The sequence below is a fragment of the Natrix helvetica genome (assembly GCF_964273705.1).
Source record: "Natrix helvetica genome assembly, chromosome: 2".
Lineage (NCBI taxonomy): Eukaryota > Metazoa > Chordata > Lepidosauria > Squamata > Natricidae > Natrix > Natrix helvetica.
The window spans coordinates 280107236-280124371 of record NC_138552.1 but is presented as its reverse complement, the minus strand read 5'-3'; the positions used below and the strand labels follow the sequence as shown (position 1 = coordinate 280124371).

Below are 17136 nucleotides of genomic sequence, written 5' to 3'. Positions count from 1 at the left end.
ATCACTCTTCCTTCAACCTACCTCTTAAAATTGTTGAGGATAAAACTGGGTTGAGAATCCCATGTAGTCTTCAATATATAACAATTCTGAAAGACAATAAAAATACTATAGACAAAAAAACACCTATTGACTCAGTTCTGAATTTATGAAGTAAAAATACATCAAACTGCCACAAGATTATCTCTCAAATATTTTTTCACAAGCATTGTTGGGAGGTGGGGGGTGGGGAGTACAATTGCCAAAAATGTGAGTTTGTTCAAAATTGTAGAAGGGACGGGAAGGAGGTGGCCTCCCTGGATATTAATTTCTGAATGGTTAATAAGTTTAGAAGGGAATGTTTTTAACAGATCTTTGATTTTTTGTATCATCTTCACCCATTAAAATGTTTTGCGTGCAAAATTGATTTAGAAACCCCGTCCACCGGAAGGCAGTTATAAAAATATGACAGATGATTTTTTTTAAAAAAAATATGCAGTGTAACGATCTATGTGAAACCGAAAGCCTCAACATATTTGCATAACTTGGAAAGCGTAGGGGGAAGAAACGAAGAGTAAGGCTGCCCGATCTTCCTTTGCCAAACTTTTAGGGTTATATTAGAAGTCTAAACCAGGATGCTTCTGCCCTTCCCAAGATGGCGGCAGGGCCGGCGAATACACAAATAAATAAATAAATTCCTCCACCGCGCGCGCTCGTACACAGCCCCAGCTCTCGGTCGCGCGCCGGAGCGGCTCAGATCCTGCTTCCTTTTACACGACCTTCCAAACATGGCGGCCACGGCATCGCTGGGCAATCCGAGCTGAGAGAAAGAAAAGAGGAGGAAACGCAAGCGCCATCTGCGAAAGAGGCGCATGCGCCGAGGGAGTTGTGCGCCTGCGTGTCGCGGCGCCCGAGTGCAGTGAAATTCCGTGAAGGGGGAGGAGAAAGAGAGAGAGAGAGGAGGGGGGGAGGAAAAAAGAGAAAAGAAAGCTGAGGGGAAGGTGTTGGAGCGGCAGGCGCGGGGCGAGCGGCAGCGTTGAGCGCCCTCCCGCGCGCTTTCTTTTCCCCCTCCACACGCACACACGCCTGGTCCGAATCCCCTCAGAGTAGTTTCTCCTCGTAGTTCCCCCTCCCCCCCTTATCCCCCTCCCTCCCCCCCGCGGCGGAGGGACTCGCGGCGCTGCTGTGGCGGCGGCGCCGGCGCTGAGAGGACGGGCGGGCGGGCAGGCCCCCGGCGGCGGGGTCGGCGCGAGCGGGGAGGGACGACGGCTCGCCGGCTGGCTGGCTCGAGCCCGGCAGTCGTAGGAGCGGGAGGATTAGCAGCAGCAGCTGCGCCGCCGCCGCCGCCGCCGCCCCAGACTCCCTCCCCGGGCACCGGCGGGGAGAATGACGGAGCTCCAGTCCGCGCTGCTACTGCGGAGACAGCTGGCAGGTGAGTCCGGGCGGCGGTCTTTCAGGGCCGCCCCTGAGACCCGGCTGGGCTGAAGCGTGGTGTGTGGGAGCCCCAGCCGGGAAGGGGGGGGGCGGCTTTGAAACGTGGTCGAGGAGGAGGAGAAATGGGGAGCTCCCTGAGGCGGGCCGGTGGTGGTGGTGTGGGGGGGGCAGAGTTTCCAAAAGAAAAGTTGGGGGGTAACTGCGAGGTAAGACGCGGGGTAGGTTGAGAACAGGGCTTGGGAGCGGAAGGGACCGGTATGCGGGTCCAAAGACAGCCGGGGAAAAGTCTCTTTTGTGCCCAGGGCGGAAGACTGGAAATTTCCCGAAGAGAAAGCAGTAACTTCGTGTATTTCTGAGGTTGGGGGGAGGGGGGAAGAGGAGACTATGGGGCATTGAGAAAATCGGGGAGGCGATCCTGATGTATAGAGGGTGGGAAGAAAGACGGGAGACTTGGGCATGGAGGGAGGTTTAAACATTGCCAAGGTAGGAGGGCCCCGGGTGGGGGGGAAGCGATGGGCAGCTAAAGGCAGGCACAGTATGGTGGGAAGAGTTGGGAGGCGTGGTGCGACTGAAGTAGAGATAGTGGGGCCAACGTCTTTAAATGAGGGGAGGGAGCAGAGTCGCTCTTAAGTTGGAGAAAGAGGTGTGCTGCTTAGTCAAAGGAGCAAGGAAAGGGGTGAGTGATCTGGAAGGAATGAGGGAACAGGGAAAGGAAGGGGGAGGTCATTGGAGTCATAAGAGCCGCTGGGCATTGGTGTGCTGCACAGTCAGAGAGAGAGCAAGGCGCCTATGAATCGGTTGGGAAGGAAGGCACGATGGATGAAAGGTGAATGAAAGGTGTCACCGGTGAGCCCTTGAAGGAACCATCACAGCCTCTTCGTGGAAGTCGGAAGATTCAAAGAAAGTGCCTTGATGGCTTTTCAAACAGTGCCTAATCTTCCTCCAGCCTTTTAGTGCAGAGGGCTGGCAAGAGGGGGTTGAATCTGGAGCTGTTAGAAAGGGGGAGTGGCTTGGAATATGCAGAGGAAAGCTGGAGGTGCAGAGGCCCGAGTCCCAGACGGGAAATGAAAAGTGGGTAAGATTATTTTGTGTGTGTGTGTGTACATTATACCGGTGTGTGTACATTATACCGGTCAATTTGCTACTACTAACCCTGTGGAAGGTCATGATGGCAGCTGGAAAATAATAACCCAGGCAGAAATATTTTGTGAGATGCTTGAGCATGTGAGGTAAGGTCAATAGTTTCAAGCAACCTAGAGTTAACTAAGAGTGCCAGAATGAGGGAAGGACAGGTTAAAATTTAGGATACCCCGAATAAAAGAAAAGATGCCCCCTAGTCAGATTACCCAATTTCTAATAACTGAAAAATGTGTGTTCTCCAGTGGTGTGATAAAGGTTACTTATTAGCATTGTTTTCTGGGATATGTTTTAATTTTACAGGTAATCAAAACCTGTGGAATTCTCAAAAGATCTTTGTTAGGATATCCTGGGATGCAGAAGTGAATGATACAGGTTGTTGAATGGCTGGGATGGGAAGCAAAAATGTCTTATGCAGTTAAGGTGGGAATGTTTGGTGTGTAAAGAGCACGTGGAAGATGAGGATATATAACACCTAAAAATGTTTGTAGAAGTTATTAGGCAGTAACTATTAAGTGCAATCAAAAATAGGAAAAACTTTGTTTCAGAAAGAGTAAACCTAGTGAGTTGTGTACATTGGCTGCATAAGCAAACAACAAAACATGACTCCTGGGGTCCTATGGAAGATGTTTGGCTGTTGTGTATAAGGGCTTGATTAAGAGTACACTTTAGACATTAGAAGATTCATTAATAGCTACTGGGTTCACCTATTTAATATGCAGTCAAACAGATCTTATCTGTTTGGAGAAGATTTGTGAGCTGCTGTCTTGAATGCCTCCTCCTGTGCAGTGCAAAATGAGATTGTACATTGCCTGTTTTGAACAAAGCAGAGTAGGGCTGACATCTGTGGAGTACAGTATTGGGGTGGGTTGCAGGGGGATTAATTATCATTGTTTCAAATTCATAATAGAGGAGCTATTGCAGTCTTCAACTGTTTTTTCTTTGCTGGGTTATTGCCAAGTCTATTCCTGTCTGTAACTGGGAATAAAGAAGGACATAACTTATCAGAGATCTTACCTGGGAAATGGGTGACAGAACCTGAAACCTAAAAGAGGATTTGCATTATGAACTTCAGGGCATTTGTAATATATTAGTGATTTCATTTTTTATTTCCATCTACAGTTACTTTCTCTCCCTTTTTCTTTGTCCCTTGACTGACCAGTCTTGCTTGACTAACATTTTAGCAAGTAATGGTGGGGGGAGAGGCACGGCTGAGCTTGGTCTGTCCTAGCAATTATATCAGACATGTAGGTATGTTGCCTGTATAGTTAGAGTGGCATTACATATCTAGTAGCTCCATATTGTATGCTACTCACTGCCGTGTTAGAAGAGAAAGAAAGCAACAGCAATGTGAAGGTAACAGAATATGTCAGTTCTTTTCTCTTTTTCATCTCGTGAGTCCATAGGATTTTTAAAAAATCTGTGCATCTATGGCCTCTGATTTCAGGAAGTTGAAACTCCTTGTTAGCATATTTTCTTAAAATTTGTTGAATCAAGTCTGAATACTTTTTTCTGGTATAGAAACTATTTTAATGTATTATAAACAAAGATAAGGAATAGTATGGTCTATACAAAAAGGCTTTGACGTAAAAACACTGAATCGCTATATAAATTCAATTGAGAATAAATTCCTACAGTAGTGTAAAATAAAGAACATATTAAATGTTATGTGAGAATTCTTTCTGCCTGAAAATAGTCCATAGCTCTATTCCAACATGTGCCTTCTAAAGTTATATTTAAACTTACAGATGTGATAAAGAAATGCAATCATTTGCTGAAAGGTTACCTTCCCTGTTATAGTCAGAATCAAAATAGGGCAGATAGCATTTTTCAACAAAGGATTACATTTTTTTACTGTTTTGCAAAATAGATATATGTTTACATGGAATTTCCTTTTCAATGAATTGCGCATACTTGAGAAATTTATTAAAATATGCGTAGTTCTTGACTTATAGCCATTTGTTTAGCAACCTTTTGAAGTTACAGTGTCAGTGGGGAAAAAATGACTTACAACTGGTCCTACCACGACTGTTGCAGCATCCACATGGTCGTATAATCAAAGTTAAGGCGCTCGGCAACTGCTATGGTAGTTAGGACAGTTGCAGTGTCTGGGGTCATGTGATCACCACTTGTGACCTTCCTAACTGTCTTGCAACAAGCAAAGTTAGCAGGGGAAGCCAGGTTTGCTTAATGATTAATAACTAGTGATTTGCTTAATAACCATGACAAAAAAGGTAAGACTCACTTAACAACTACCTTGCTTACCAATGGAAATTCTCATCACAGTTATGGTTGTAATTCAAGGACTATATAAACAGCTATAATATATCTATCCTGTTTATTTAGAACAAAAATATCACAGCAAGCTAAACTGAGTTGGGACTTGTAGATATATGGATAGAAGAATACCAAATTCTGTACTGTGCTTAAATGTATGTTCCCCCCAAAAATGGAGATCTTTATCAGTCTTAAGAAAATTATATGAATATTTGCTCCTGAAGCTATCAGGAGGAAAACCTGATATGAGGAAGCTTTTATGATGAACTGTGGTGGAGCAATTCATTGGATAGCTTCAGGCATGCAGAAAAGGAGGCTAAAAGGCTACATGGCCTTTGTACTTCTGCTTCTTGTCTACCCACATTCAGCAAATCAAATATCGTGGAACAGTAGTAAATAACTATATTTTAAAATAACTACATTTTAATGTAGTACAAGAAATTGCAACAACTATCAGATGATTTGTATAACTGTGTTAAATCTGGAGCATAGTTAACTTTGCATCCTATAAAATATCAAGCTGTACATTGAGAAACCTGAGTATCTGACCTCAAAACAGTTAAATAAGAACAAGAAAGAAAAGAAAAAAAATCTGAATTATGATTCCAGTGTTCTTAATTGTTTCACTACTGTTAATATAGAGAACTTGCTGAGAGTTGTTCCCATTATCATAATACTGATAACCTGTAGTTTGGAGATTTTTCCAGGGTACAAAACTAAAGTAATTATGCTAGTCTGCTTAGGTGGCTGGATAAAACTTGTGGCTTCTTTCAAGGCTGGAATAAACTGAAGCAATCAGTTTACATGCTCATAAATAGGACAGTTTATCCTTTGGTCGCTACAGGATGACTAGGTGTACAAGTTCATTAAGTTATAATGTATTTGGGTTTTGCTTAGCCTTTTGTGTTTATCTAATAATAAGTTATGATTAAATTATGGCTTACTGCAGTATGTGAATCAGTTTGATGACTCTTACAAGAAACACTCCATCCTTCCCAAACATATGCCAGAATCCTGGCTGATTATTTTTGATCAGAGTTGCTATTCCTTTAATGGACACCTGCATTCAGTGGTACTAGTATGCATATGAAAAGCTCCAAATTAAATATCTTGTGCAAAACTTGTATAAAAACATTTTGTAGCCATTACTTTGGATAAATGCTATCAGTTGGATCAGTGATCAGAATTGGCATAAGAATACTTACGTTCATAATACCTTAAAGCTTTTGAAATTAGGAGTTATTTCTAGTATTCTCTGAAATCTAGTTTTAATTGATTTTAAGATAATGTAGCAGATTCTTGTTACACCATTATAAATAGTACAGTATAGAGGCCATCTACATTTATTTTAGAAAATTTATATAGCAACCCATATTATGTATGAACTCTGGACAGCTGACAACAGTCAACAAAAACAATACTATAAAACCTCTTTCCAAAAGCAAAATAAAAAAAAAATCTCCAATCATAATTTTGGGTATACCTTCGACTTCTTCATTGTATTTTCTGTTCCAGCAAGTGAAATTACATATATCAATATTCATTGGTTCTTTCCTGTTGATCTCCTAAACTCGTAATGGCATACATACAAAATAATGATTTATGAGTGCTTCTAGGAAAAGACCATTATTTCTGCAGCAATGTAAATCTGTGATCCCTCCCTTACTGCTCAATGTTCCAGGGTTAGAACTGAACCATTAAGATTGTGTTAGCAGACTAATAAACAAGACCTGCTCTTTTTGACTGCAAGCATTGAGTGACATTCTATTTGATTTTGCACACATGTATGAAATCGGTTCAAATGCAGATGCTGGTGATTCTAATTTTCAGCTTACCATAGTTTGCAAGCCCAGCTAAATATGTGAACCATCCACAATAAATGCTAAATATGGATAATAAAAGCTAAAGAGTACCGTAATACTGACTTAAAATGAATATTACAGATATGGACATTTCCAAGTGTAGATGACAATAGGCCAATATTCCTTTAGAAAGTTGCAAGTACAGTAATTGTACGTGTCTATGTCAACCTGCATATCTATAACAGGGTATCATAATACCTTTATAGATGTGAATCCTTTTTCAAACCTTTACAAAACCAAAATAAACTCTGTTTGCTATAGTTTTTTTGCAGTGAGGGCCTTGATGATTCTCCCCCTTTTACATACACACATGCACAGACTGATCAGGAAATTCAGGCTTCCCTGTGCTAGTTTCCTATGCTTGGCTGCACTAAGAGGGAACTCCCTTGTGCAGATAATTTTCCCAACCCCCTTCTGTTTGCCAGCACTTGCAGTCCAATTTCAGCTGTCCTTTGAACGCAGCATTAGAAAATTGTATTGCTTTCTAATACTTTAATATGTATAATTTTTCAGTTATGAGGTATTTTCTATCAGATATTTATTGTAGCAAAAATGAGAACATGTCATCTGACATAAATTTATTGTGACAGTTAATAACTAGATTTCTTGGTCACAAAGACCGTAAGGTTTACTTTTCACTTGCGATGAGGATTTGTGACAAAGTCTGGGTTCTCTCAGTTAAATTAGTGTTACAAGATACTATAAGAACTGTGTTGGATGCAAGTAGATATTTAAAGATAATATTGATCCTGAATTTGCCATGTTTTCCATGAATAGGTAAAGAATATCCAGCTATATTTTTTTCTACAATTCTTGGAGTTAGTATAGAGGAGCCAGGGCAGCTTTCTGTTGCTTATACCCTCATCGTTGTTGCATTTGAGGCTACTTCTAGTAGCAATAGTTTGTGACAGAAGCCGTTCCTTAGATCAGTAATTAGTATAGTAGAATGTTCATAGGTACTGTATAGGCCCATGATGACGAACCTATGGCACGTGTGCCGGAAGTGGGACACAAAGCCATCTCTCCAGGTACGTGAGTCATTGCCTGTTACTCTTCCTCTTACATGCATGTGCTGGAAATCCAAAGAGTGTCAATGAAACGCTCCCACCCTCAGCCCGACACCAAGAACAAGCTAGCATAGCCCCCTCCCCCTGCCAGTTCTGCCAAGTGAGCGCAACCACTTTTTGGTGCCAAAAAGGTTTGCCAACACTGGTATAAGCACACTGATATATTATACGAACTTTTCTGAACAGTGTTTGGGTAGATAGTTTGTTACTACCATTTATTTATTTTTTATTATACTTCTGTTTGATTTATTATGAATAATATTAATACTAATAAACTTGAAAAAAACATTTGTTGGAATACTACATGATATGGATGTTTTGTAAATGGTAACTGCTACCATATACAGCAACTATTTCTGTGTCTATTCTATATGCTGACAAGCTTTCAAATATTTTGAATAGTTTTCAAAGGATACTAAAACCCGTGTAAATAGTACTGTTAATACTAATATAACCTGAGTGAATACTTATGCAAGTAGTCCTCGACTTACAACCATTTGTTTAACCATGGTTCAAAATTGCATCAGTCTTGGAAAAAATGACTTACAACCTATAGTAATTTACAACAGTTGGAACAGCCTGTAGTCATATGATTGCATTTTGCAGCTCTTTTGCCAATTTCTAGGAAAAGTGCCCTTAGGGGAAGCTGGGTTTGCTTAATGATCATGTGATTCGCTTAACAGCATTGTAAAAATTGTTATAAATTGGGTTCAAGTCAATTTATGATTGCAGTGACTTGCAACAAATATGCGGTCCCAATTGTGCTCATAAGTCAAGGACTACCTGCATCTGAAGAGCAGAATATCTTGTATTGATTTTGTTGTACAACATTTTAAATCTAACATTGAGTCTCTGTTTCGCTATTTGCTTTTGGCTGTCATTGAAACGGGGAGGGGGGGTTGGTATTTGGGAGGGGAAGTTTTAGTACAGGAGAGATTGTAAAAAGGGAATTTTGGTCTCACCGTCTACTGCGCATGCTGGAGACTAGTGCTTGGTGTCGGTCAAGGCCAACCGTCCTGCATACCAACCTGATGATACTCCTTGAAGATGAAACTCACATGACACCTAAGGGATTTGCAGATTGGACAATGGGATGAGGGTTACCGGTGCGAGAGGGGGGGTCACATATTGATATGTATGATTTCGCGTCCTTTTGCTTCAGATCTTGCTTTGCTTAGCTGCTATCTTTTCATAACCAGTAAAAGTACTCTTAATTCTGCAAAATGGAGTTAAATGGTTTCTTTTTTGGTTGCTGAGGGAGGCTGGCTTGACATTAAGCAAGATCTCACTTTCGCACTCATCCCGGAGCTAACACCTTCTGAGGGGAGTGTAAATAAAACCAAAACCTTCAAAGGAATGTCCTACCCAGGCAGCGACCAGGAGGATGACATGGGGGCGGCTGAATCCTCGTGTCCCTTGGAGACGGAGCAGATGGCAGATCTGAATTTGGAGGAACGGTCCATCTGCCCCAGGTGGTCGTTGGGAGTGGGACAGAAGTATGACCCTCAGGAAATTCCGGCTGGAGTTATCACAAGGTGACATCGGCGACCGGCAGCTGCCTGGCAGGACGCCAACGAGGAGAACCTTATGGTGTCCCAGACTATGAAACTCTTTCAAGAGGCTTGGGAGAGGCGACGTTCATGCGAGAGCGGTCCCGAAAGAGAAGCTTATCTCCCAAACCTAGAGGAGAGGACTGCAAAAGTCCTGTTCCCCCCAAGGGGGCCATGGGAGCTCATCAGGATGGGGAAGCCTCAGCAGCAGCAGCCATGAGAGCCCTTCCAAGAGGAGGAGGGTCCCCCCACAGACGCTGGATAGCAAAAGTTCCTCCGCTTGGTGTGAAATTTGGAACTAGGATTTTTCTTGGTCCAAGTTTGGAACTTCATGCAACAGTTCGGAGAGGATCTCCCCACAGAAGAAGCCAAGGTAAGAGTTGTTACCATGGCGCTGGAGAACAAGGCAGCGGCAAAGATGGTTGCTCTGCATAACGATGACTCCCCCCTGCTGAGAGACTATAATAGGTTTATGGCCGCCCTGAGAAAACACTTTGATGACCCGCTCAAGGAGTGGAAGGCCAGAGCCAAAATGAAAACCTTTACCCAGGGGAAGAACCCAGTGGCTGATTACATACAAGAGTTTCGTGAATTGTCTGTTTATATGTGGGATTCGTGGGAAGAAGCATTAATGGACAGTTTTATGGATGGCTTAAACAAGATATATACCAAAACTGTGTGAACAGCCCCCCCCCCCCCCCCGGTAACATGCAATGCTGGTATGAATCGGCAGCAGACATGGAGATCGATCTAGCCAGAGACAAGTACCGCGAAGACAGTGAGAAAGAGAAAACTACCCCTCCCAACCCCCCCCCCCAAGGAACTCCAAAAGGAGGAAAAAGTTGGTCTACAAGCAAGCCCCGGTCTACCACCTGCTTCCGATGCGGAAAGGAGGGGCACCGGGCAGCAAATTGCCGCTCCAAGATTGGCCCAAAGCCCCCTGCCGTGGGGGAGAGGAAGCCAGACAAACAACCTGGTAAAAGGAGGGACACTGCCATGAAAGGGGTGGAACCTGTTGCTCAATTCCCTCCCATCCCAAGAGAAGAACCGTCATTCTCATCGGGGGAAAGTGAAACCAAATAGGATGACGACCATCTGGTAAGTTCCAGATCGGGCCCCATGACTATCCCAGTAGAACTTAAAAGTGCCCTCTACTGGCGCCCAAGCAAAAATGCTGGCCCTTTTAGACTCGGGATGCACACATTGCATTGTTAGTCCGGAAGTGGTGGAAAAAATGGGCTTAAAACTGAGAACTTTGAAAGTCCCCATTGCTTTTTGCCAGCTAGATGGGTCTACAGCTGGGGGGGCTCTTGCCCACTTTGTGACTGAACTTATAGATATGTGGATGGGGGATCACCAGGAAACATTAAGTTTCATTGTGGCACTGGGGATGGACCGGCCTCTCATACTGGGCTTACCCTGGTTACGTAAATGGAACCCACACATCAACTGGAGGAAAGGGTGGTTGCGCATCCGATCTGCTAAAACCCCTGAGGGAGAAGGGAGGGTTTCCAACATTGAACCTAACCTAGCAGCTGCGGTGCAGAAGAAAATTGAGGGGGAGGAGAAAATCTCAAAGGAATATTGGGACCTAAAGGACGTTTTCAGTGAAAAATCCTCTGATAAATTACCCCCCCACTGCGCAACAGATTGCAGTATTGAGATCCTCCCAGGAGTAAAACTTCCAAAACCCCAGATTTACTCAATGACCCCACGCAAAATGGAGGAATTACGGAGGTTTATTGACAAAAATTTGAAAAGGGGATTTATTGAACCTGCTAGGCCACGTGTGGCTGCCCCTGTGTTGCTTAGAGAAAAGAAAGATGGCTCCTTTCGTCTCTGTGTTAACTACAAAAATCTTAACAATGTGTGCGTGAAAAATGTATACCCCTTCCCTCTGAGTAGGATATGTTGGCCCAATTGGGTAAAGGGTAGATCTTCACGAAATTGGACCTAAGAGAGGCTACTACAGAGTCAGAATCAAAGAGGGAGATGAATGGAAAATTGCTGTCAACTGCCCACTCAGATGTTTTCAATTCAGAGTACTCCCATTTGGCCTACAGGGGGCGCCAGCTATTTTCATGCAATTAATAAATGAAGTTTTACATGAACACCTGTACAAGGGCATGATGGTCTACCTTGATGACATCCTTATCTACACGGAAACACGTGATGAACATGTGACTTTAGTGCGATCGGTACTCAAGAAACTCTGGGCTGCTGAACTTTATGCCAAATTGTCTAAATGTGAATTTTATCAAGAGAAGATTGATTACTTGGGCTACCGCATTTCCCACAATGGTATCGAGATGGACCTGGCGAAAGTCCAGGCCGTAACTAAGTGGGAACCTCCTCGCACCCACAAACAATTACAAAGTTTTTTGGGATTTGTGAATTTTTATCGTCAATTTATTCCCTCGTTCGCCAGCATTGCTCTGCCCATTACAAATCTCCTAAAGTCAAAAGGGGAGGCCAAGCCCAGACCGGGTAAGCCGTTGAATTGGACTATGGAGTGGCAAGCCGCTTTCGAAAAATTAAAGCAACTCTTTGCAGCTGAACTCGTTTTGAAACACCCAGATATGGAGGCACCGTTTATCATTCAAGCTGATGCCAGTGATGTGGCCATGGGGGCAGTATTACTTCAAATGAACGCTGATGGAAAATTGCAGCCATGCGCTTTCACCTCATGCAAACTGACAGAGATGGAGAGAAGATGGGCTATATGGGAAAAGGAAGCTTTTGCGGTCAGATGGGTTTTGATGACCTGGCGACATTTCCTAGAAGGGGCGAAACATCCTTTTGAAGTATGGACTGATCATAAAAATTTGGAAGCATTGAAGACCCCACGTAAGCTATCTCCTAAACAGGTGCATTGGGCGCAACATTTCAACCATTTCAACTTTACCCTCAAGTACATTCCGGGGGGAAGAACTTCATGGCTGATGCCGTGTCTAGGCTTCCCCAGTACAACAGCTCTAAGCTGAGTGTGGTTCACCCAGCCATCCCAGCAAAAAGTCTAGCTGCCCCGGTGATTACTAGAAGCCAAGGCATTTTGAACTTAGAGGTCATGACGGACCTCATGTGCAAACTCAAGGAAAGCCTTGAGTCCAATGACTGGTTCAAGGAACATTCAAACGAATGTACTATGAACGATAGACTGGCTTGGGTGGGGGCTAAATTATATGTTCCTGCTAACCTGAAAACTATTGTTCTTCAACGGGCCCACGATTTGAGAATGGCAGGCCATTTTGGATTCATAAAGACTTTACATCTGGTTAAGAGGCAATTTTGGTGGCTTACATTGAAAAAAGACATTGAGTTCTACATAGCCACTTGTCCTGTTTGTGCTGCCGCAAAGCGACCACCGGGGAAACCCCAGGACCTTCTCCAAGGTGTGCCCCCCCCCCGAGGCCCAATGGAAGAAGATATCGATGGACTTCATTGTCGAATTGCCAGAGAGTCTAGGAAATACCGTGATTTGGGTAATCACTGACCTGTTTTCCAAACAAGTTCATTTTGTGCCCTGTTCCCATCAGCTGTTGTTAGCTAAGTTGTTTATTTCTGTGCATGCTGGAGATTAGTGCTTGGTGTTGATCATACCAACCTGATGATGCTCCTTGAAGATGAAACTCATGACACATAAGGGATTTGCAGATTGGACAGTGGGATGAGGGTTACCGGGGGGAGGGGGTTGGTCACATATTGATATGTATGATTTCGCGCGCTTTTGCCTCAGATCTTGCTTTGCTTAGCTGCTATCATTTCATAAGCAGTAAAAGTACTCTTAATTCTGCAAAATGGAGTTAAGTGGTTTCTTTCTTGGTTGCTGAGGGAGGCCGGCTTGACACTAATTTTGTAAACTTGTAAATTTGTGAGCCCCAGACTTTGTCAGCATGGAAGAGAAGCATGCCCATAAATTTAAATATAAAAATAGAGGTAATCTCTGAGTCATTCTTTGGACCCTCCATTTTCATCTCTAGTAGTAATTTAACAGAATAAAAATAGATGTCATATCTCATCAATTTGGATAACTAGTGTACTGTACAAAGCAAATACGTATTTTTGCCTTAAATAATATTTTGATAACATGTTTCTCAGAAAGCAATTTGGTGCTGTTTAGAGAAACATAAATGCAGTAGATACAGAAAGCCCTGTAAAAATGCCAGTTTTTTGAGATGTAAAAAAAATCAGACCACTTCATAATTATTTCTACCTTTAATGTAACATATTAGCTGCACAATACAGTTGAAAAACAAATGAAAACCTTTTTTTGGGGGTGATAATGTGACTGACTGCACACTCTTATAAGCAGAGGTATGATGAAGTTCAGAATTAACCAGTCACATTAAAACTTAGTAGTTAGTACACACCTATCAATTACAATGACTCTGTTCAAGCCCATATACAATGCAGATGTTCAAGTTGGCTTTTTCTGACATTTCCTCAGTTGCCTCTTACAGCAAAATCCGTGGTCTGAACAGAGTTTAGAAAGCATCAAAGGGATTTTGTTGTTGGAAGACATCAATCAGGAGAAGGGTACAAAAAATTTCCAAGGTATTGGCTATGCCCGTGATGGCGAAACTATGGCATGCGTGCCACAGGTGGCACATGGAGCCATTTGTAGGGCACGCGAGGCGTTGCCCAGTCAGATCCAGTGCTCATGCGCGCGCTGGCCAACTGACTTTGACTACCTTTTGAGGTCCTTTTTTCCCCTCTGGAGGCTTCCTTAAGGAGGTTTCCCTGAAGGCTACAGAGGGCAAAAAGCAGCCCTACGGACAAACCGGAAGTCACTTCTGGTTTGTCCATAGGGCCGTTTTTTTTTTAAACCTCCGGAGCCTTCAGGAGGCTTCCTTGAAGGCTCCAGAGGTCAAAAAACAACCCTAAGAGTAAACCAGAAGTGACTCTGGTTTGTCCGTAGGGCCGTTTTTTGCCCTCCAGAACCTTCAGGGAAGCCTCCTGAAGCATCCAGAGGTAAAAATACGGCCCTACGGACAAACCAGAAGTCACCGTTCAAGAGCTTACCTGAAGCCTCCAGAGGGCAAAAAATAGCTCTACGGGGAACCCGGAAGCCTCAGGAGGGCCTCTCAGGGGGGCAGGGGAACTCTCCCCAGGCTCCTAGAAAGCCTCTGGAGCCTGGGGAAGGTGAAAAAAGCATGTCAAAAGCAGGGGGAGCACTGGTCATGCACGCATGCATGTGGGGGGAGCACACACATGCGTGTGGGGGAAAGCGCACGTGCACAGGGGTCGCTCGCTTAATGCACACACCTCTGTGCTCCCCTCGCTTTTGGCACGGGAACCAAAAAAGGTTAGCCCTCACTGGGCTATACCATTGCATACAGTGAAAATGGTCATCAACAAGTGGAGAAAATATGGTAGACAAGTGACATTTGCAAGAACTGGATGCCCCTCCAATTTTGATTAAAAGAACAAGAAGAAAACTGGTCCGAGAGGCTGCAAAGAAACCTACAGCAATATTAAAAGAAATGCAGGAAGTTCTAACAAGTACTGTTGTGTACTACATGTGATAATAATCTCCCTTATTCTTCATGCATCTGGGCTGTGGGGTAGTATGGCAAGACTGAAGCCTCTTCTTATAAAGACAAACATCCAAGCCTGGCTACACTTTGCAAAAATCTGCATCAAGTCTGATAAAACATGTTGGAAAATGTGTTTGGTTTGATGAGATCAAGGTTAAACTTTTTGGCCTTAATCCCAAAAGTATGTTTAGCACAAAAACAACACTGTGCATAACCAAAAATACACCATACAGTGAAGCATGGTAGGATATTCAGAATGCTTTTGCAAAGAAAAGTGGATAGAGATTTCCAAAGCATGATGTGCCATGCTGAAGACTGCATGCTGTCATAAAATCAAAAGGTGCTTCAATAAAGTATTGGTTTAAGGATAAGCATCTTTATGCATCCACATTCTTTCACTTTTTTATTGTTATTCCGCCCCTAAAATATTTCAGCTTGTTTTTCAATTAAATTCTACAACTTATATGTTATGTTATTTATCTTGATCTGGTTTTTTACATGTCAAAACCTGGGCATTTAACAGGTGTGTAGACTTTCTGTATCAATTCTATACCAGAATAGACTAACTCTATGCACCAGGATAAAAAAATATATCTGCATAGGCAAAGCACCTTGCACATTATCAGAATGTCAAGACTTTGGCTTCCCTTTTATATTTTCTAGGTGACTCATTAGGTGTGTTTTAAAATAAAGCACTGAATTATGACCATCTCTGTGAGCCTTGGTAGCATTCTTGAAAATAGAAGGGAAGCTGAAGTTTAACACTCATAAATTAAACACTGCAAATCTGGTCAATTCCAAGGAAATAAAATTAAATTGTGAAGTTCATTCAACTAGCAATGTTATTATTTATTTAAAAGTAGGGAAATTTAGAGTTGTTTATTAAATGCAATTATGAGCGTCTGTGGAAATGTGGACTCTGATCTGCAGAGATTAGGAACAAAGAACTTTGCTATTGCCTTGCTGTCAGATGATGCAATCAAACATATTAGGAAGGTTTGTTTCTTCTAAGGTTCATTAAAAATTTGACCTGTTAATTCTTAGTTAACTATTCCTAATTTCAGTCCTACTGAAACTCTTTTGAAGCATCTTCCCTTCTTTGAAAGTCCTCTGACCCATTCCTAGTTATTTAACATCTAAACTTTTAATAACAATGCTAGCTCTTTTTTTAACCAAATGTATCCCAAAAGTATGGGCTCTTTCCTGTCCTTGATTTTTATGGTTTTTAAATTGCCCATGATATGTTTGCTTATTAGCTGATTCAGGTGGAAGTGGATCTGTGTACTCTGCCTTCTTTTAGTGATATTATGAATATATTTGCAACATAGATCACATATAAAAATGCTACAACAAACTTCAATAATCCAATTATAAGGCATTTCTTCCAAAATGGAACAAACAGCTAAGCTTTACTATTGAAATTATTAGTTCAAGAAAGTAGTTTTATTAATTGTATTGGTGAAGCTCATTTTTGGGGTCTCATTATCTTTAGTTTGTACATACATGATTGATCATTTGAAACCAGACCTTAGTATATATGCAAAAATATGACGGCATCAATGGTTTTTACCTAAATTTTATTACTTAATAGCAAACAGCATTTTGCATATGCATAGAGAACATTTTAAGGGTTAAAAGTAATGTGTCTACACAATATATCTATGTTCTTTTCTCATGTGGTGAGAGATGTACTGATCTCTTAGTTATACTATTGGATGCTAAGGGTGGATGTTATAGCTGCCCATGGATTATACATGCTCAGTCTAACTACAGCTGCCAGAAATGATCTGGGTAGCACTAAATGTCCAGTGATGTGATTTAATAATGATATTTTTAAACTTGTATGCCACCCAATTATCAATTACTTCGTTGTGACTCACCAACAAAGAAAAGAAAAAAAATGACAATAAAATCAATAACATATAAAAAGCAAAGATAGAGGATAGCAAATGCAATGAAGTGAAGGGTTTCACTGTCTCTAGGCAAAGACCTGAACAACTGCGGGGGGGGGGGGGCATCCAGATCTTGTGTGGAACCTTGCTCCAAAGAGCAGATGCTGCTATAGCAAAGGTGCACTTCCAAACTCCCAGCAGATGACATTGTTTAATTTGAAGGAACCCGGAGCATAAATTTTATGGGAAATTTTTTTTAAGACAATATTTATAGCCCAGGGTTGAAGTCGGGGATCCTTGGTGTTCTCTGACCTAGATTGTTTTTTTTGCAGAGGTTTTATTATCAAACTAGGTAACTTCATCAGTGCTACTAGGAGGGGGTTTGTGCTCACTTTATATATTAG

The 17136-nt window shown here is 42.3% G+C and overlaps 1 protein-coding gene across 1 annotated transcript in view; it reads left to right on the top strand.

Annotated features, from left to right (window-relative positions):
• The first annotated feature begins 885 nt into the window (after nt 1-885).
• The window catches only part of UBE2G1 (ubiquitin conjugating enzyme E2 G1), a 58474-nt gene continuing 42223 nt past the window's right edge, over nt 886-17136 (top strand). Inside the window, exon 1 of the mRNA XM_081945318.1 lies at nt 886-1408. Coding sequence (XP_081801444.1) covers nt 1363-1408 — 46 coding nt within the window. The 5' untranslated portion in view covers nt 886-1362. The remainder of the gene's footprint in view (nt 1409-17136) is intronic.